Source organism: Biomphalaria glabrata, chromosome 5, assembly GCF_947242115.1.
Source record: "Biomphalaria glabrata chromosome 5, xgBioGlab47.1, whole genome shotgun sequence".
Taxonomy (NCBI): domain Eukaryota; kingdom Metazoa; phylum Mollusca; class Gastropoda; family Planorbidae; genus Biomphalaria; species Biomphalaria glabrata.
The window spans coordinates 37412371-37435102 of NC_074715.1; the positions used below are offsets into that span (position 1 = coordinate 37412371).

At 39.0% G+C, this 22732-nt stretch overlaps 1 protein-coding gene across 1 annotated transcript; it reads left to right on the top strand.

Annotated features, from left to right (window-relative positions):
- The first annotated feature begins 580 nt into the window (after positions 1 to 580).
- On the top strand, positions 581 to 15609 carry LOC106059627 (uncharacterized). Its single transcript, XM_013217297.2, has 2 exons — positions 581 to 999; positions 11383 to 15609. Exon 2 carries the CDS (start codon positions 11449 to 11451, stop codon positions 12604 to 12606), a length of 1158 nt encoding a protein of 385 aa, XP_013072751.2. The 5' UTR covers positions 581 to 999; positions 11383 to 11448; the 3' UTR covers positions 12607 to 15609.
- Positions 15610 to 22732: the final 7123 nt, after the last annotated feature.

The following is a 22732-nucleotide window of genomic DNA, read 5'->3' on the forward strand; positions in this document are numbered from 1 at the left end:
CTGGTCATGATGAATGTAATAGATCTATGTAGCTAATGGTCTGAACCGTCTATACATCATTGGGGTCGGCCTTATATGACCAATGATAGCATTATCTCATTTGTATAAAACACTTGAAATATAGCAGACATCTTTAAATAGTTTTAATCATTCATGTCGTTAGGGTGGCTGGTCGTGTGGTATCCGATCTAGACTGTCGTCTCGATGGTCCCCGGCTCGGACCTTACCTGCCGCTATCTTGCAGAAGGATTTGGGTTATCCTGAAATAATTTTACAATCCATAGGAGAGTCCTAAGCATATTTAAAAAAAAAACAAAAAACACATTTTAAGAGATTTTATTAAGCTGATGGATTTGCTGGTTAAATAATCTACAGTATATATATATATACATATATAGTGTATATACATAAAGAAGAAGATGTAGCATATCTACTCTTTTTAGAAGTCACAGCCTAGCGACCAAGCAAACGCGTTCTCTCCCCTCGTGACAAAACAGGATTGCTTTGCCAGGGTTGTCACCCGTGTGACATTGAACCTGGTAGTCCACTCTCTGATAATTTTGCGGCACGGCGAGGCAGTTGGACCAAATATAACTCCAGAGCGTCCCGACCTCAGCATCGCTATTGAACCAACTCCTCGTGTGGCTTGTACCAAACATTGTCTCAAGAGTAGGAAATGAGAAGGAACAGATATTCTTTATTTTGTACATTTCATATAGACGTTTTTGATTTTAAACAAGAAAAAGATATATACAAAGTCTATTCATTGTTTTACAAACGGCTTCATTCATAAGTCAATCGACTACTACAACTGGAGCAGATTGTCAAAAACAGTACGTTCTCTGGAACCATTCATAAAATCGATCCGTTTTGTGTTGTTGTTACGTACACCCCAGATAACAAAATCTGTTTTAGTGTTTCAAATAGTTGCACGCTGTAACTATTGGTGTTTTAGGCTTGACAAGTTTTACTCAAAGATATCTTCACAACAATGAGAAGGTTAGTTGTTTTGTTTTTAATAATAGTTTTAATTTCGTTTTGCTTGTTACAAATGAAAATATTAATAGAGAACCTCCTGTAATGTTAAGCCATGTCCCCCTTATTCACTCATGTACGCTATGTAGTATTCATTGTCGTCGAAATCAGTATATCTAAAATTTTCAATATCTGATTTAAATAATGGGTTTTTAATAATGTTATCGCAACTTAAGTTATTTTTATTTCTAACCTTAAAAATTGTAATGACCAGTGTCCTTTGTGTAAACTACCATATTATTTATCACACGGCTATTAGGATATTTATTTTGCTGTATTCAGCTTTTTAAAAAGCTAAGTTGTATGTAACGAGATGTTTGAGGAGTTGTCTCTCTTAGTTTACAAACAGTTATCTAGGTGGTGTCCCTTTACCCTCCGTTCAATTGTCAATGCTGCCTCTAATACTAACTATCCATAATGGATTGATTCTCATATAATCTTGTTATATGCTCCATCCAACTTTCAAATTGAATTCGCATCTTTCACACTTATATTTGTTTTTAAAATCTATCTACCGGTGGTTCTGAATCCATGAATATTAAAACAAAATCGTATTCAGTAATTCAACTACAATAACATATAGACAAACAAGTAAACAGTTCCACGAAAATGGAAGGTGTCCAGACTGTACAGGGAAATTGTAAACTGTTCATAATCATTTCATTTGCTCATTGCTATATACTCGCTGCCCTTCATGACTCTATTAATTCATCGTCCCAAATAAAGGAGCGTTAGCGAGTTAATGGGATGATATTTGTGTGTGTGTGTTCATGCCAAAGTAAGAAGTCCTGAGACTTGTGATGACTCAATTGTTAGGGCCACTGGTCAGTCGTCAACACTTTTCCAGACTTATAGGTTTACAAAACGTATTTCTTGAAAGGTATAAGTATTTGATATCAGTTGAATGTTGTCCAAAGTTGATCTCAGGTCCTAGGACAGTGTTTCTCAAACTGTGTTCCACAGAACCTTATAGTCTTCCGCGAGGCCTGAATAGGTGTTCCAAGAACTACTGGAATAATTAGCAAGTAGGTCACCGCGTGAATTAATGTGGATTAATCTCTCTAAAAAATAATCAAAGTGTTCCGCTTAATACTTAGGCTGTGGAAAGTGTTCCGTTACGGAAAAAGTTTGGTAAACAGAAATGTCATCTTATTGTCAGACTATACCTTGAGGGGCAAGTTTTCCAAACACTATCCAGCATTATAGTTGAACCAATGCAGAATTATGTTGAGGCATATAGTACATTGAAGATTCAAGCAGATTAACATTGCGATTATTTAAGTCTGACGATAATTTAATGATTTCCAATTAGAGATAGAGAAAGTGACAGTACATAAAATGCTTTTTTTTTCTCTTACAATTTAAACCGCTAGCCCTTTTAGTGAGAAATAAATGTATACATGAATAAACAAAGTCAACATTAATAACATTATATTGATTTATGAATGTCTGTTTAATTCATTTCTAATTCTTTCTCTTCAACTTTCTTTTTCACTTCTTATCTCACTATCTCTCTTTTCCCTCTCACTTTCTCTCTCTCTCTTTCTCTCTCTTCTTCTTCCTCTCTCTCTCTCTCTCTCTCTCCAACCCTTTACCCCTCACACCTTTTTTATTCATTCTAGTATATATATTTAATACATTGGACACATGTTTTCTTGAAAAAAAAAAGTCTTTTTGACGTCAGTGTTATTTTTGTCTTCCTGTTTTGGACTTTTAACACACACACAAACATACGCACACACACACACACTACGCAAACATATTTTGCTCCCATCACGTGATTCTCCGTATTCATGATCTGAATCTAAGGTTCGATCGATATCATCCTTGCAGAGAATGGCGATAGACTTTTAAAAAAACAAAAGATCGATGGTATCAGAGTACACAGATTCTGACAGTCTTATCTCAGGAACGGACTCTAAGGCACTGAGAGTCAAAGTAGCACCCAGCCAACTGAATATAACGTTTGTAGGTTTGTTCTAACTCTTCTAATAATACATAGGCCTGTGTTTGAGGCGAAACCTAAGAGGTGACCATATGTAGCATTGCTTTGGTGCCAGACTTTTGAATCAGCTTAGAAAACCGAAGACATGATGTGAGGTCTCTTATTGCCATTTACAGGACGTAGGGCGTCATTAACAATTCTTTTTTTTTTTTTTTTTTATGGGGGGGGGGTGGGGAGGACGTTTTTAATTTATGTGACCTTTTAACAATGTCTCTTTTAGACTTAATCTTTTGAGATTTTAAGACATATGATCTTTTTAGACTTGAACATTTTGAAATCAAACAGATGACTTTTACATCATCTGCCCTATAGATAAAAAGGGAAACTTTTTATGTGTGCATACCAATAAGATTAGAAACGGATTCAAATGCTGCCCTAAGGCAAAGTTGGCCAGGAGATCCAGTGCAGAAAGGAGGGTAGGTGGTTTCATTTTAATGGCTTAGGCTTAAAAAATATGTATTTATCAGATATGCCTCCTTTGTCCTCGGGCCATGAGAATAGCTTTGTCCAATCTCCACTATGGATTGACTCCATGAGGAAATCTCCTTCTCACGTGATCTCCACCTGCAATTAAGCTTTGTAAGAGGACGCTGAGGAGTGAAACGTAGATGTTTCTTAGCCGAAACATCACGCAGGACTGCGGGAGGATGGCGACGGGTAGGGTTTGAACCTGCGACCACTGAGTCGAAGTCCAAAGCGCATAACACACACCTTGTCGTGTTGACTTCTGCACTGCCCTCTAATATTTTTTTTATTCCATTCTCTGATTTGATCTCAAGACATCTCTTCTTTCTTTACGTTCTAAACTAACTCGCCATTTTGTTTTGTTACTGCCTGTTTCTTCTTCCTCGGCATGGCCGCATCAAGGAGTCATTATGAAAGAATAATTAATAAACAAAACAATGCCCTGTTTCAATGTTTTGCCCATTGGGGCTGCACGTTTTGTCTGCATGTCTTTGTTTGCTGACATGCCTCTAGAGTATGAACACTGAGGGAACTAAATATAGAGTTTCTTTGAAATAAAAATAGCAGTTCCGTAGATGGTCTTTGATGTTGAGGTTGCACTTACTATAGATAGACACAAACAAATAGATCGCATAGATCTATGGGTATATTCGAGAAGCACTCGTTTTAATTTGCATATTCCCATGAGCTGTGAACAAACTGATAAAATACGTATATATAGCATAGATCATTACCATCTCGGGCTAAAATAGCAAAATTTCCTTTTAAAGTACACAATTATTTGATAGAGTTGACTATTCTGAGCCGATGTTGTAAGGACAAAGGAAATGATAGAAATCGAAGACTTGGTGTTTTTTTTTTTTTTTCAGAGTAGGTGAAGGTCAAGGTAATCGATGAGCAAGTCAACAACACCGTGTTGTTTCTAAAAGGGTCATCACGACCCATCCCCTATCTGCTGACAAATAAAGAAGTCATTTTGACGCACGTGATTTATCCCTACCCCCAATCTCTCTCTCTTTCTCTCACTCTCTATTTTCTCTTTTTCTGTCCCTCGCTCTCTCTTTCTCTCTTCCCTATTTATTTCTCTCTCCTCTCTCTGCCCTCTCTTTATTTCTCTTTCGTTCTCTTTTCTCTCTCGTTCTCTATTACGCTCATTCTCTCTTTTCTAATCAAAATACAACTTTAAAAATATATATCATTTACGCATGACGCGTAGGACGTAATCATCTTCTTTTTTTGAAATAATGTCTGCATTATATAAGATAAGATAAGCTAAGATACTTAATAATTAAAATGAGTGCTTCTCGAATATACCCATAGATCTAGGCGATCTATATGTTTGTGTCTATCTATAGTCAGTGCAACCTCAACATCAAAGACCATCTACGGAACTGCTATTTTTATTTCAAAGAAACTCTATATTTAGTTCCCTCAGTGTTCATACTCTAGAGGCATGTCAGCAAATAAAGTCATGCAGACAAAACGTGCAGCCCCAATGGGCAAAACATTGAAACAGGGCATTGTTCTGTTTATTAGGATAAGGCAGTTTGCAAAACATTCTATTTTCGACAATGTCTTTAAGACAGTTATTTCCTTGTACAACGTAATTATAATTGCCTATATCCAAGTCATCTGTGTCCGTCCGTACACGAGGCAGGCATGTTACCAGCATAACGGCCTACGTCCTTATGTCAACTGAAGTCTCAGCAGCTAGACCCCGAAGCTAAATTTGACGTTACATCAACGAGATTATATCAAGAGTTCTACTAAGAAGAATGTAAAAAGGACGGAGCCCCGGGGCTTGTTTTTGTTTCACTTCTTGATCTGTCCCTAGTTCTAGACTAGGTCACACTCATACTCCTAACCAGGGCACATTATTTAATGAATTATTGACTTTAAGCGATACTATAGTTTAAAGTAGAAAAACACAATTGTCGAGAATGCTTTCAAACAACTGACAGATTTATTTTTTTTTAAAGGTTTTGACTTTCATTTTTTTTTTATTTTTGGAAACGTAATCTTCATGCTATATTTAGAGCAGCCTTCTCTTGTGATGACATTTCTGCTCACACACACACACACAAACGCCGCCCCCTAGCCCTCCGCCTCCAGTTCGTTTCTTGTCCTACTCCCCACCTCTTTCTACCCCGCACACTTCGACCTCATTTTGCTTCTCTCTTTCGCTGGTGTCTCGTTATATAACTCGTGCGGTAAACAGCCGCCGGAAGGTACAATGTCAAGGTCGATCTGGTTAACGTTACGTGGCGTCCATCACCCTAAGATTGATTTTGTCCAGTGACGTAATTCCATCAAAATAGAACACTCGCCCCCTTCCCCCCAACCGCCTCCCCATTCCATACTAAAGAGTCGACGTTTGTAGTTCTGTGATTGGCTGCTGGATGCTAAATGTTTGTAAGACGACAATGTCAAAGGCGAAGTGCAGAGAATGTTTTAGTTTTTGGTGACAAATAAGAATTTAGGAAACACTGAAGACACCGATGATACGGGGCAGAGAAAAGTACAGAGGTAAATGACAGGGCTAGAAAATGAAGAGAATCATTACATCCTCGAAAGAGAAAAGAACAAAGCTGGAGAGAAAAGAGAATGAGATTATGGGAAAGTGGAGAGAAAGATGACCAGGGAATGCAGAGAGACTGAAATATGGTAGCCAAGCGAATAGAGATTATGGGAAAGTGGAGAGAAAGATGACCAGGGAATGCAGAGAGACTGAAATATGGTAGCCAAGCGAATAGAGATTATGGGATAGTAGATAGAAAGATGACCAGGGAATGCAGAGAGACTGAAATATGGTAGCCAAGCGAATAGAGATTATGGGAAAGTGGAGAGAAAGATGACCAGGGAATGCAGAGAGACTGAAATATGGTAGCCAAGCGAATAGAGATTATGGGAAAGTGGATAGAAAGATGACCAGGGAATGCAGAGAGACTGAAATATGGTAGCCAAGCGAATAGAGATTATGGGATAGTAGATAGAAAGATGACCAGGGAATGCAGAGAGACTGAAATATGGTAGCCAAGCGAATAGAGATTATGGGAAAGTTTAGAGAACAGAGAAGAATAACACGAACACAAAACTGAAGCCAACACGTAAGAACCGCGCATGTTTTTAAAATTGATATCATCACACATCAGCATTATTATCCTCATCTGTCCATTTACATACAGAAAATAAAACGGTGATATACATTTTGTCTAACTGTAAAAACAACAACATGACATATGTAATCTGATATGAAATGATATTGTTTTCACCGTCCATTTAAAGTGTAGATTGTTTTATTATCTTTGAAGAAAATGAACAATTTACTAAAACATTATAAATAGACCTTTTTTTTTTGCAATTTATGTAATTAAACGGTAATCTGATAATACAATTAGTGTTTCAAAAAAATGTTAATTTATTTTCAAAAGTGGTCATTTTATAATTGAGTATCACTTTCATTTGCCATTTCATAAAACTTGTACGCTTCAAAAAAAAAAAAAAGTAAAAGGGAGATTTAAAAAAAAGTCGTCTGCATTCTGTAGATATTTATTTTTTTCACTATTCTGTCATTAAAATTCTCCTAAAATTTAACTTTCATGTGATGTATACGTATCTTTATGACTCCTTCTGTCTCGGAAGACAATGGATGCGCACAGAATGTGTCACAGATGAATCACTCATTTTGATTTCGTCTTGAGACGGGGCAGAATCTGGAATGACTTATCAAGCCCATTCTGGAGTGGCAGAGTTTGCCACAGTTCGTGCATGTTTATGCATCTATCCTAGTGCTAGCTGTTGGGGAAGCTTTCTTTTTCTTTCTCGTAATTAAGGCCGCTTCGTTTCTTTTGCTCTCGGCGAGGTTCGTAGCAGCACGCACAGTCTGTCTCCACGCTGTCCGGTCTTGGGCCATCATCTTCCACATACTTTCGTTGATGCCTGTGGTTCTCATGTCTCGCTTGCAGTCATCTGCATGAAGCGCCTTCTTTGCAGTCACAAATGAGCAAGAATTAGTTTTAATGTCACTGAAGATGTCCACCGAGTCCATTGCCTTGTGTATTCACTGACACATTTTCCTATTGTTTGAAAGCTAGAAATTCCTGCACCTTCACGTCAAGAAGAATTCCCCCACGTAGAAATATTCCTTTCTGTAAGCGAAATCTTAAATTTATCTTTTAACATTTTTTTAAATGCATACCTTTTATTGTATCGCTTCCTGTACAATCTGTTTAGGAAGTCGCTAGCCTGAGGACAACAAGTCCAACAAATCAAATCGATCTTTAGGATCTTTTTACTTCTTGAAATAGAGCCCAATCAATTCTCAAAACATGGTACACATAACGGATTACAAATGTCTATTACATATAACACATCCTATGAATCACTCATAAAAAAAATTCTTTAATTGTTGGGTTTTATTATATTTTAAGAATAAAACTTGATAAATAATCGAGATATAAAAAAATTGAAAAAAAATGAATCACTGATTAGGTGAATTTAAGTATTCTATGTGAAGGACAATAAACACTAAAGCCCAGACTATAATTGCTTATTATGTTACATAAGACTTAAGAACCCTTGTGACTTCAAGTTTCAAAATGTATAACCTGCTTCAGCGTCGATGATAGAGAACATGACCTAAAGTGACCCACAAGTACCTGGTCAGCGTTACACCTCACTAAGAATGTATAACTTAATTACGTGCAGTATAAGACACGTCAGACGACTACAAAAAAAGACATTGCTTTAATATCGGCCTCAAACAAAAAAACGCGATGACAAAGACTTGTGTTATATTCAAAGCCCAGACAATCGTATCGGAAATTAAAAAGTGCGAATCACACAAGCAGACAGCGTTGTAGACATATTATCTTCCCAGACATAAAATTTAAAAGCTCATTTATTGCTTGTTATTTTATTTGCTTGCGGGCTTATTACACCATTAGTTTTATATAATGTACATGATGCAGTTCAGCTTCAAAGTGACATGTACATGATAAAAACCAGTTTTTTTTTTTGCTAAAAGATGGGGGAGGGAATGGTTAGAATTTGTCATCAATATTGCTAATGTTCCCACCGGAAAATTGGGCACCAGAAAATGGGCATTCTTTAATAACCACCTCATATTTACCTTAAATTCTTTAGCGTATACTATTTTCTTAGAATATTTTCCTTTGTTACGCTATAAAATATACAATTAACAGTTAATTTATGATATAAAAAGAAAAGCTGACAAAACGAAAAAAAAATGGCATTCGTGAGAAGGCGAAAAAAAAACCCACGCTTAAGAGAAAATGGCTAAATTTTCAATGTCTTATTTTCTGTGTCAAATTTTCTGGTGCCAAATTTTCTGGTGTCAAATTTTCTGGTGCTTCATTTTTTTGGTTTCTAAATTTTCAGGTGTCTAATTTTCTGGTGTCTGATTTCCTGGTGGCTTATTTTCTGTTGGCTTATTTTCTGGTACCTAATTTTCCAGTGTATTTTTGTTTTGCTCAGATACCTAGTCTAATACATTCCAACTAATTCATTGTTTTCAAGAGATAGCTCAATCCTTGAATTGTTTGCTACACATGTACGTTTACTCAATGTAATCGTGTAATGGCTAAAAAAGAGTTTGAAAATATTTTGTTTCATTTTATACTTTGTAGGCCAAAACGTGATCACCTTGACCATTGAGTTTGTTCTTCGACCTCTGACCTCGTGATGTTGTCAACTTTGACCACTGACCTGCTCTCTCTCTCTCTCTCTCTCTCTCTCTCTACATGTATATAGATTTAGATCTATTATATTAAGCCCTATAACCCTTATTCGATAGCAAGATCTAGATCAAGCTATAATTACTCTCTTAAACTGAGCATTCTGTGTGTCTAGCTTGTGTAGTTTGTATATTCTAACGATTATATTTATGATATCTGTTGAAAAACTTTCCATTACTCATTTAATAGGACATGTCATGTATTACACACAATGGTTGTCACATTTGAACATATTTTGACTTCAACCTCCGAAGGTAGAGTTCATCAAGCATTAAGTCACCAGCTCAGCATTTCTCTATTTGATCTCTGTGTGCGTTATCCGTTGTCCACTTGACGCAATCTTACGTCATGTTACACCGTGTTACGTCATGTTACACGCGTGCTATGACACCAATCCTTTCCCACTTAATTACATGAACGTCGGATTACCCCCCCCCCCCCAAACAGCCCTTTTCTCGACAACGAGACTTGGGCGGGGGACGACTTTTATACACACACCCAACATGATCTAACTGTTCCTGTCCAAGGGGTTATCCAATCGCCTACTACTGAATGACCGGTATCACGGACAGAAGGTACACTTTGAAAGGGACAGGGAAGGTTGGAAACATCTAGAAGGTCAGAGGTTAGACAACAGATTGGGTAATGGCCTAAAACCGCTTGGTAAAATAAAGACTGATGTAATCAGCCTGCGAAATGGAATGCGTGCTCTAACGAGTGGTCTTACCACGTAACAGGGGCGGCGTCTTTGCCCATATATGTTCAGTTGGTGAGATATGTTCTATTTAGATCTCCATCTATTCAACTGTTTAAAACAAAGAAGCCGAGGTTGTCTCCTAATGCTAGTTGTATATTTTAACTAGTATAAATGATTTGTATGCATGTAAATCAAGTGTCGGTTTTTCAAGACCTGGGACTATACGTTTGTCCGTCACCCCTCATCCCCCCTGGCGCCGCCTCAATGTTTCGAACTATTTAGGGCACTCGTTTCGCTTTCGGGATAGGCTTCCCATGAGCCACTATGCGATGACGTCTATATCGTCTGACCTGCTGACTCAGCTTAATTGCACGGTAAGAATTACTCAACTCTTTATTGCGTCAGTCGACCAAATCTCTTTAAGAACACTTGACCGTTCGCCGACGTTACCCCTTTACCCATTAGCTCCCGCCCCCACCCCAACCTATCTGAATGTCCAGGTAAACCATGAAACTCATTTTACCTGCTGTACCTCGTTATAATCATAGGTTACGTAAAACCAATTGCCTGGGTCAGACTGACCAAGGACAAAGATTATTACTAACGTCTTAAAGATTACGTAAAAGCTGAAAAGTGATTTTCGGACACAGAGAGAATATGGCGCCTCGCGTAACCAGGGGCGTAACCAGTGCAATGGGCTCCAAGTTTAATTTTGCAAACAGGGTGTGATATTTAAAAAATAATTGTTACAATTAAACTAATTTGAAGGAAAGAAATAATAAACGAGATATCAAATTGTGTTTATGTTACACACAAAACTCTAAAGGCGGCCCTAATGGTCAGTAGCACTTGCGTATTAAGTTATACAGAAGATGAAATTAGGTTGCACATTCATATTCTGAATCTTCTTTTTAAAGAAGTTTATACGTAGAATGAAGTTTAAAATGCAAATTGTAATCAGCAAAGCTTACTTATTTCTCTTTTTTTTTATGTTACCAGTAGCGACAATACAATAATTTATTTCAGTTTAAAAAACACATAACATAAATTTAAAAAAATACATTTCTTTGTTTCCAAATACTGACTGCACTTTAAGTTTTGACCAAATAGTAAAATAACACTGCAACCCAGTCTATCTTTCATCCGTGTTGCACAAAGGAGGGTCTTCTAGCAACTTGTGTAAGAGTGGTCAATTTTAAATCATTCTCGTTGTCTAATAAATTGAACACAAATTAGAGAGTTCTTTAGAAGAGGCAATGGTAAAAATAACAGTAGGCCTTTAGGAAAAGAGTTTGGTTAATACGTAAGGGAAGTAGATTGTTTGTAAACATGGAGAGGTAGACTTTTTGGGGGCTTTGTTTCTGTCTTTTCTTTTTGTTCAGTACATTCGTTTTTTAAAAGTTTTTTTCTTCTTTTATCAACAGATTGCATTTTTAATAAAGGTAACAGACATTTGAACTTCACTTCTATAAGCGTTTGAGGTCCCCACAATGATGACCACAATGTATCATTCCGCCAGAGGTCACTACTTCCACGAGCCACGAGGTATGTACTCTACCAACATGAACGTCAAGCAAGAGATGTTTGAAGACAGCGCTGAGCTGCCAGTGGACATGACTCTCACCAGACATCAGAGCCACGGGGTCAGGCCAGGCTCGGACTTGATAGACCAAGAGAGACCTTCATATTACGACCACTACATGCTAGGAATACCAGTCCAGGCTCAGACTGCAAACAGTGGAATAAACGACAAAGCCCACGCCGTACCGATATCGCCTTCGCCCCAGAGCTCAGACTTTGAAGGTTTTCAATTGAAAGGAAGCGATGGGAAACTTGCAGTGCCAGCCATTTTAACGAAAAGCTGCAGAGCCGCAGCTTTCAGAAAGATCGATCTTCTTGCGTCCAGCATGCACCAACGAGCCAAGCGTGAGTTTGTCCCAGATGAGAAGAAGGACGAGGGCTACTGGTCCAAGCGTCTGAAGAACAACGACTCTGCTCGCCGATCGCGAGTGAAAAGAAAGGCATTAGAGAAACTAATGGAGAGTAGACTTTTGGAGCTCCAGAAAGAGAACATTGAACTTAAACACGAGATGGCGGCTCTTAAGAAACGTTTCGGACTCGAAGATACTTCTGATGACAAGTCTTCAGGAAAACTTCAGACGATCTCAAGAAGCAGAGTTTTCCCATCGTCTTCTTCCTTGGATGACATCCTGGACAAGGAGGATGAGCTAGATCTTCAAAGCACAGGATCGGAAGACTCCAGATCAAATGATGATTCTCGAGTGTACAGCATGGGCAGTGTCAATTCCTTGAACCAGTCACTTGGCTTACAGGAAAGGTTTGGCGTAAGCTCTGCTACCAGCAGGTCAGTCTCTAGCACTGGGTCATTAATGTCAAGATCGGATTCCAGAAGCTCACACGTTAGTGTTGCTGAGCACGTCGCCCGCCAGGACCAAACTGGAGCATTGGACCTCACCAGCGAGTCCGGAAGTCACTCTTCGTCTTCCCGAGATTCGTCCTCACCTGATTGGTGCAGCAAAGGCGATAGAAACTGGGATGTTTCCAGCAGTAACAACAAGTCGTTCCCGTTGAAATGTCGCTGGAAGAAAGAGATGCATTCGGCGGCGTGTGTTGCTGAGCCACGCTAAGCCCACGACTCTGTACTTTCAAGAAACAATCTTGTTCTAATTTATGTTACATCAAGTGTTACGTATTTTTAAAGTGCTTTTACATTCATGTGCTCTAGAACTGAATCTAAAAAAGAAAAAGGAACTTTTTCAAGTCAGCTAGGAATGTTAAACTTTTCCCTTGTGGCCTGCAAGAGAAAAAGGTTCACTGATTCAATCATAGCATGCCACAAAGACTTAATTGGAAGAGTGCCACTTTGAAAACTGCAGCAAAAACAGAGTTTCCTGAAGCCTTGCGTTGTCTATTGGTGGGAAAACAAGGAACTGATTGAAAACACCCAACGTTCCACTCACTGCATAAAAGAAAAGAAAATTAGCTGTGCCTCAAAGTTCCCATTCAAATGAAGTGATTCTGCAGAGACATTCTGACCAACATCTATACCAGTATCGGTATTTTAAACCTTACCCTTGCCTGGTTTTCAGACTTCCTTAGGCCGACAGAGATATGCGGAGATGTCCTCTATTGACTACGAACTGTCGGAAGTTGAAAAGAAAAAAAAGAACTTTAAAACTATCTATTCTTCTATTGTATCATCTATTATTGACTATTATACATGTATATTGACGTACTCAATGGAAGGCATTTTGCTGAACGCTTCTCGAGAAATAATATCATAATGTGACATTTTGTATTAGATTTTAATTCAAAGGTTGTGAACTCATTATAAACTTTGAGAATATTTAACACAATTTGAAAAACGTTATTAATAATTTTACGGTCTTTTTTTACGTTTAGGCTTGCATGTAGACTTAGTTGCAACAGACAGACACCAGAATCTTAATGCCATGAGCAAGTTTTAACATGTCTTTTTATCATTGGAAAATCAAAAGTAAAAAGTTCACTGAGTGTTCCAGTATTTTCTGGCGCAGAATCTTCTGATGTAATCTTTATTTTTAATCACACACTCTCTATCTCACTTTCTCTTAACCACAGTTATCACCTCACATGGCTCCCTCTCTCAGCACAGCAGTCACGATCTCTGCCATCTTTGGACTCCTTGTTTTCATCATTTCTTCCCACCTTGCTCCTAACAGCCGATGACCAGGGACCATCACCAGTTGAGCACTTGTCATTCGGCACGTGACTATTGTCACTGGTGACTCGCTTGTCACGTGTCCACCGTCTTGAACTAAACGTTGAGACAACATTGTAACATCATTGACTCAATTTCATGAGATGAACCTAAAAAAAACAATGGAAAGGGGCGGAAGAGGACTCGTTTTGGTTCACAAAGCCATACGCATTAATCTAGAATCATATTTCCTGTGTCAGAAATCTTTTATTGTCATAATGTAATATTTAAAAAAAAAATTATTATTTTCTTTAAAGAGAGGTAACCCATATATATTCAAGTAAGGGAAAGACAGAGATGTTGTCTCTCTTTATTCTTAGGAAAATTATTGCCAATATGGCTAATTGGGATTTATTGTCACACATATTGATTTAATTTGAAGACCAAGCAATGTGACTGGTGTAGAAATTTACTCGCCTTTTTCTACCAGAACATAGTACGGCCACTTCACTGTTCTAGCAATGATCACAATATTCCCTTTTAATTGCGAAAGCATTGACATGCTTTTCAATATCAAATCAAAAGTCTACAGTAAGACTTGATTTAGAAGATGAGAACATTATAACTTGGGCCTTCCCATTTCTAAATCTTCATCCAACAACCACAAAAGCGATACAGGCCAATAGTTTGTTCCACTATTCAATACCATGTTTCTCACTGTTCAGTGCTGTGTCTTACCATTGTCTCGTGTGCCAAACTCTTGTCTTCGAGTATATAGTATATATATATATATATATATATATATATATATATATATATATATATATATATACAACAATAATAATCAGAATGCCAAATCATGTAATATCAACGTTTTTTTTAAAGGTTGATCGATACTTTATACATAAATGCCAATGTGATATATAACCTAAACGTGTGTATACATTTGTTCTTATTATTGCTTTATTATGGATTCAGAAGAGCTGAACTTGTGTAACACTGAAGCAGAAAGGAAAAAAAAAAAGAAAGGAAAGAAAAAAAAAAAGAAATGAAAGAAAAAAAAGAAAGAAAAACAAAACAACTTACGTCTATTAATTGATCACGTAGCGAAGTCCACTGTACTTTATCCAATGTAAAGGCTTCTGTCTTTTTACATTTTATTTTTTGCAGTAACAAGCAGCGAGTCACTACTCTATTAGCTATGAGATTTGAACAGACTGCTATATTTGCATTTTTCGGACATTGAGCAGGAAAAAACTCAGGTTCACGTTTCTCTGTCCCAGAACACTTTCGTCCCTTGACTTTCAGTCTGTACTCCACATCAGACCATCCATTTCAACCAAGCTTCATGCATTCGCTGTTTGTATATAGGTCATGTGCTTAGGTTACTTGCTGTATTAATAGACATACTTGAAATGATGGAAGATAAAACTGTAAAAATATTGTCTTTCTATTACATTCCCAGAAACCTTTATGACGTAACTGCGCTCCTTAATTCCAGTTCCTTAATGTCAGTTCGTCACTATGTACACAACTCAACGATGTAGTATCAATGTCAACTCGTATTGCCTTGTATGCTGGTCCAAGGGAGAGAATGTCTTGTGTGTACACAAATATGTTGTGGTTGTTGTTTAAATATGTTGTGACTCAATACAAAAAAAACAACTCAATGGTAAACAAAGCAGGCACTCTTGGAATGATTCATTGCCCCGAATTAGTTTAAGTGAAACTTTCCTGCCAAACTCTCACCCTCTCTACCTCTACTTACAACATTAACAACAAAATTCGATACATTGAACATGTTTTTGTGTTTAAACTGTTCTACCTCTATCCAAATAATTCAAACTCTATTTGTGTTGTTATTGAACTGAGGACAATCATGTATTCATGTTTATCTTTGTGTGTGGGAAACACTTCGTGATTTAAACATTCAATAAAATATTCGCTTGTATCTTGTCGTTTGTTTGGTGTATGTTCAGTGACTGAGATGTCATTCTGGATCATTTGACCTTTTCGGAGATCATTTTTCCCTTCGCAACTTGTCACGTGACTAAAGAGGTAAATTTTTTTGATACACATCCCAGGGATCACCAGACGCTGGAGCATTTGCAGCCTTTTCTCGCCTTCTGATGTGTTCACCATCAGTGATCAAGGAACGCTCGTTTGTACAGAAAGGGACACAAAGGTCTCTCACATTTTGAATGAATCGACCATAATAACTTTACTGTCTAGAATAAAAATGCTTACATTTCTGAAAAGTAAATTAAAAATATATCATTATAATGGATTAAAAAATGTTTTTTTGGTCTAGTACAGATGCACGACTGAGTGCAAAGCGTCGCTATTACATATAGGCTGTTTTCATTATAGGCTTCAACAAAGCCGCCATGTTGAATGGTCCAATGATGGGCTGTGTAAAAGGAAGAAATATTGATATAAACATTACAAATGGTAGAACCTAGCCTACCGAATGGAACATGTCCTGCATCCGTACTGCCACTACAGGCCATATTGGGCCCATTCCAAATGTGGGAGATCTTTATGACCCACCCTCATGGGCGCCCGCAGGATTTTTTGCAAGGGGGTGCAAGTTGCCACCTATGGATAAAAGTCGGAGCTTCAACTTTATTATTATTATTATTGTTATAGCCCTATGCGATATTAAGTTCACCGTAAATACCTGTTTCAGGAAAAAAAAAACTAACATGTGAACAAACTATTTACTTTACACGTTGGTAAGTTTATCCGTGCGACCCGTGCTTCCCAACGGTCGATTAAACAAAAAATGCAAACTCTTCCAAAATTGTCATTAACTTTACTACTGAATTGCTTCTTGTCGCCATGGACAAGCCGGCGATGAACGCTTATATGGAATTTTATGATATTCTTCTTTACGTTGCAATTCTTGCATCAATTTAGGATGTAGACAAAACAGGTTGAACTGAGCATTATTATTGCTTGAAAAGCGAGACGTTAATGAAGAAACTAAAGAATCAAGATACATGTTCTGTAATAATCTCGAAATCCAAACATATGTTTTTTTGTTCGGTGTGTTTGTCGACTGCTAATTCTCGGCAACACTAACTCAACACTCGGTAACAAGATAATCTGCAGCAGTCTTGCCTTCCTCAAGATGTGTTCCCTGAAGTGTTCCTCAGCATGGTCAAGTTGCTTTTTGATTATGTTATTAATGTGACTGCTGATGTGCTGTTGAGCGGCCGCTTGTGCTAAAATGGACAGACTGCAACATCACGGAAACTGGTTCAAAAACAGATGAATAATTGACAATTAAAAGACAGATCAGAAACACATGAGAAACAGGCACTGTTTACACATATGCAGTTTGTCTGGTTTCACTTACAGCCTTTATTTTACGACCCGCTAGACAGTCAAAGATCTTCTCGAAGTTGCGACTTCAAGCGCGAATGAATTCGTTTTTCTCAGTCCATTGTGTCTCCCACAATAGAGTTAAATTTAGTTCTCGCTTGGAACTGTATGGAAGAAATAGATAATCTTCTGGATGATACTAGCAACATTACCTGTATCTGAAACTTCATTCAGGTCATTGATAAGTCTATGAGACGCGCAAGGTCTGCTTTTGGATATTTTTTCACGAATCTTTGCCTGAGCACAGTTTTGAGTGCTATACCATCACGGGTAGCCATGGTAGCATTAGCTTTGTAATTTGTCCATGTGAAAAATGTACATTATGTATTCGCTGACAATGACGTTAGACACAGGCAGTGTGTCTCTCTTAACAACAACAACAACAAAAAAACAAACAATGAATTCTTCTCGAGTACGATTGCCATCAACAAATCCAACGCTCTGTTCAGTGTTTAAGATATCTCCATTTTTATTACCAAAATTTCAAGAAAACGCAGTTAATTCATGTTGCTACTGCTTGTATATTTTGATTTCTTGCTGCTGTCAGTGCTCCGTCGATACAAATAAACGTTTTGACTCAGATGGCAAGGGAAGAACTTTCCTTTATCTCTTCTCTCGTCAACTGGTGGAGGTGTTTAACCTGCTAGTTTATCGAGCGCTTGCACTGACCGCACTTCGCAAGACGTAAAAACATGTACCAAGATGACTGCACTCATCAAGAAACTTTAATATATATCAAATCGAAACATAGTTGGCAAGGCTTTGTCTTCCTAGACCAATAAAAACTTTTATCATCGTCTAGGCCTTTACTAAATATAAAGATAACTAGAATTATGTGCAAATAAAACTAATTGTTACGACTAACGGGCTATAGAATATTGAATTGCAAGCCTTTAATAAAGCGCACATTGTCGGACATGAACTACAGATTAGCCTATTCTAGTTTATTACAATGATAGCTTTTCCTCATTAACTTTATTTCAGTTGAAGCACTACATGTTAAGTTGCTTCCTAGCAGAAGTAAATTGAAGTGAAGGTGTAAAAAATTGGCTAAAATTTGGCTTCTCAGAACTCAGAGGGGTGCACGTACATGGTCAGCCATCGATTCCTGATAAGCCTAAGCTAGTCATCTACAGATGTACTTCAGTCACCTACTTGTTCAGTTGTTACTTAGATTTTAATTGATCTGGTGGTGCAAAAAAAAATATTAGAATTTGGCGACTCAGCATCCACCCCCCCCCCCTGCGGGCGCCCATGCCAGCCTGTATTTGCCCTCTTTGTGGGCCTATCCTGAGGGCCTATCCTGTGCTTTTTGTTTCCTCCAACTGTTGGTGTTGTTCTTAAACTACACTACTCTCCTCGTGACGAAGAATACAAAAAGAAAAATGTAAAATCAACTAGTCTAAGATTGCCGAAGTAATCAATGACCAATGGGTGTGGGAAAAGTTTGCTCTATGGCCAACAGGACAAAAACATAGGATACAGAGCAAGCAATGACGTTCTTCAACCCTTCAAAGACAGAAACAATCAAATCCTACATCGACTTTCTTAAGAGAATCATTTTCAGGTGTGTGTTTTTTTAAATATTAGTCACACTGTACAGAATAGTTCTGCAGAAACATTTAAGTCTCACCTAGCTAATGCTTAAAAGCTATGGAGCGCTAAATTATTCTAGACCTTTTAAAATTACTTGATTTTAATCCTTTGGATCCTCACAGCGCTAAAAAAAAATATGAAAATAAAATCTTTAACGAAATCATTTTAACTAAAAAAATTAGTAACCTATAAGGATAATTATTCATTTCGTTTTTTTTTTTGTGAGAAAAAAAAGGGGGGGGGGGTAGGTAAGTGGAGAACGGTGTGTTGGCTGTATGTTTGGGTGGATACAAGCTCTAGGAAATATCTGCTAGCTGGTGACTTCAATAAAGTTCCATTTTAGTATCCACCCGGTGGTGTATTGAACTTCTTTAATGTTGAACTTGGTTTATGAATTGTTTTATTAAGAATTTGCTGTAGTTGCTACACACACACACACATACATACATACATACATACATACATACATACATACATACTATATATATATATATATATATCGCTTTTCTCATGAGGTCGTCCTCCATGCGGGAAAGGTGTCCTACCCTGCGTAGCTATTGAATGGTAAGTAGTGCTTCTTTACTGTCCTACTAGCCTCCTTTATTTGCCAGGTAGTCTCGCAAGCGTGAGCCCATAATGGAGCCGAGGCACCTTTCAGTGAAACACTCAATGGGCCTTAGATGCCTTGCATAGAGCATCCAGGTCTCAGAGCCATTCAAAGGTGTGGAGAGAACCAGTGGGATTGAGCATCCAGGTCTCAGAGCCATTTAAAAGTGTGGAGAGAACCAGTGGGATAGAGTATCCAGGTCTCAGAGCCATTTAAAAGTGTGGAGAGAACCAGTGGGATAGAGCATCCAGGTCTCAGAGCCATTTAAAGGTGTGGAGAGAACCAGTGGGATAGAGCATCCAGGTCTCAGAGCCATTTAAAGGTGTGGAGAGAACCAGTGGGATAGAGCATCCAGGTCTCAGAGCCATTTAAAGGTGTGGAGAGAACCAGTGGGATAGAGCATCCAGGTCTCAGAGCCATTCAAAGGTGTGGAGAGAACCAGTGGGATAGAGCATCCAGGTCTCAGAGCCATTCAAAGGTGTGGAGAGAACCAGTGGGATAGAGCATCCAGGTCTCAGAGCCATTCAAAGGTGTGGAGAGAACCAGTGGGATAGAGCATCCAGGTCTCAGAGCCATTTAAAAGTGTGGAGAGAACCAGTGGGATAGAGCATCCAGGTCTCAGAGCCATTTAAAAGTGTGGAGAGAACCAGTGGGATAGAGCATCCAGGTCTCAGAGCCATTCAAAGGTGTGGAGAGAACCAGTGGGATAGAGCATCCAGGTCTCAGAGCCATTCAAAGGTGTGGAGAGAACCAGTGGGATAGAGCATCCAGGTCTCAGAGCCATTCAAAGGTGTGGAGAGAACCAGTGGGATAGAGCATCCAGGTCTCAGAGCCATTCAAAGGTGTGGAGAGAACCAGTGGGATAGAGCATCCAGGTCTCAGAGCCATTCAAAGGTGTGGAGAGAACCAGTGGGATAGAGCATCCAGGTCTCAGAGCCATTTAAAAGTGTGGAGAGAACCAGTGGGATAGAGCATCCAGGTCTCAGAGCCATTTAAAAGTGTGGAGAGAACCAGTGGGATAGAGCATCCAGGTCTCAGAGCCATTCAAAGGTGTGGAGAGAACCAGTGGGATAGAGCATCCAGGTCTCAGAGCCTTTCAAAGGTGTGGAGAGAACCAGTGGGATAGAGCATCCAGGTCTCAGAGCCATTCAAAGGTGTGGAGAGAACCAGTGGGATAGAGCATCCAGGTCTCAGAGCCATTTAAAAGTGTGGAGAGAACCAGTGGGATAGAGCATCCAGGTCTCAGAGCCATTTAAAAGTGTGGAGAGAACCAGTGGGATAGAGCATCCAGGTCTCAGAGCCATTCAAAGGTGTGGAGAGAACCAGTGGGATAGCGCATCCAGGTCTCAGAGCCATTCAAAGGTGTGGAGAGAACCAGTGGGATAGAGCATCCAGGTCTCAGAGCCATTCAAAGGTGTGGAGAGAACCAGTGGGATAGAGCATCCAGGTCTCAGAGCCATTTAAAAGTGTGGAGAGAACCAGTGGGATAGAGCATCCAGGTCTCAGAGCCATTTAAAAGTGTGGAGAGAACCAGTGGGATAGAGCATCCAGGTCTCAGAGCCATTTAAAAGTGTGGAGAGAACCAGTGGGATAGAGCATCCAGGTCTCAGAGCCATTCAAAGGTGTGGAGAGAACCAGTGGGATAGCGCATCCAGGTCTCAGAGCCATTCAAAGGTGTGGAGAGAACCAGTGGGATAGAGCATCCAGGTCTCAGAGCCATTTAAAAGTGTGGAGAGAACCAGTGGGATAGAGCATCCAGGTCTCAGAGCCATTTAAAAGTGTGGAGAGAACCAGTGGGATAGAGCATCCAGGTCTCAGAGCCATTTAAAAGTGTGGAGAGAACCAGTGGGATAGAGCATCCAGGTCTCAGAGCCATTTAAAAGTGTGGAGAGAACCAGTGGGATAGAGCATCCAGGTCTCAGAGCCATTTAAAGGTGTGGAGAGAACCAGTGGGATAGAGCATCCAGGTCTCAGAGCCATTTAAAGGTGTGGAGAGAACCAGTGGGATAGAGCATCCAGGTCTCAGAGCCATTCAAAGGTGTGGAGAGAACCAGTGGGATAGAGCATCCAGGTCTCAGAGCCATTCAAAGGTGTGGAGAGAACCAGTGGGATAGAGCATCCAGGTCTCAGAGCCATTCAAAGGTGTGGAGAGAACCAGTGGGATAGAGCATCCAGGTCTCAGAGCCATTTAAAAGTGTGGAGAGAACCAGTGGGATAGAGCATCCAGGTCTCAGAGCCATTTAAAAGTGTGGAGAGAACCAGTGGGATAGAGCATCCAGGTCTCAGAGCCATTTAAAAGTGTGGAGAGAACCAGTGGGATAGAGCATCCAGGTCTCAGAGCCATTTAAAAGTGTGGAGAGAACCAGTGGGATAGAGCATCCAGGTCTCAGAGCCATTCAAAGGTGTGGAGAGAACCAGTGGGATAGAGCATCCAGGTCTCAGAGCCATTTAAAAGTGTGGAGAGAACCAGTGGGATAGAGAAAGTAGCTGGCAGCTGATGGCATCTGAAAGTGACAGTCGTAGAGCTCTCACAGAGGCAGCGGGAAATACATTTGAGGTCCAGAGGAAAGTCCTTTTAAAGGACAGGCGCAGAAGACGTTTAGAAAACTAATAGTCTGACGGTGGAAAACGGCTTTGTCTGCATCAGATGTGGGAAAATATGTAGGTTCAAACTGGGTTTGTGTAGTCATTTGAAACACTGCACTCATCCTTAATCTACAAGTACTACGAAATAGACACTATAGAGAGTTATACAAAGGGAAGCAATGCTGCGAATAAAATACTTCATAAAAAAAAACATGAATTACTTTTCTTTTACCTAATGTTTAGTACCAGTTATTCTTATCTTGTAGTTGCGTTAACCTGTTTTTTTGGGGGGGTTTGGTTTTGGGGGAGGGGGGCAATCGTTGGATTAGTTTACATCAGGGCCGACCTTAGACATAGGCAAACAAGGCAACCGCCTAAGGCCTACGATCGGTGGGGGCTGGCACAGGACACTTTATATTTTATTTTTTTAAAGTTTATATCCTCTAATATAATTAGATAGTTGCAGGCCCTATTGGTTGGCTCCAAATGAAAATGAAAAATGTAAAGCGAAAAAAATAAAGCGATAAAATAAGCAATTTATTAAAACTATAAGGTCGAGGACAATTTTCGCTATTTCTTCTTTAAGAAACAAATAATGTCTTGCTTTTAGTATTTTTTAAAAAAATACTGTTTGTACATTTTTTCTTTTACAACATAAGTTCCAAAGCAAAGGAGAAACTTGTCATGGTATTTTACTTTTCAAAGTTGCGGAAAAACAACGACAGCAAGAAAAACAACTTAAAAACTTGTGTATTGTTCATTGACCGAGCCACACACTATTTCTGTGGTGCCAGCAAATTTCGAGCATCAAAAGGACGACGAATGTTGACCATGCTAGTTTTTTGGAGGGTCAAAAGTTGACCATGCCATTTCTATAGAATATTGAGGATACACATAA

Excerpts from the sequence above, each read along its gene's own strand:
- LOC106059627 (XM_013217297.2), top strand. The coding sequence starts at position 11,449 with ATGATGACCACAATGTATCATTCCGCCAGAGGTCACTACTTCCACGAG.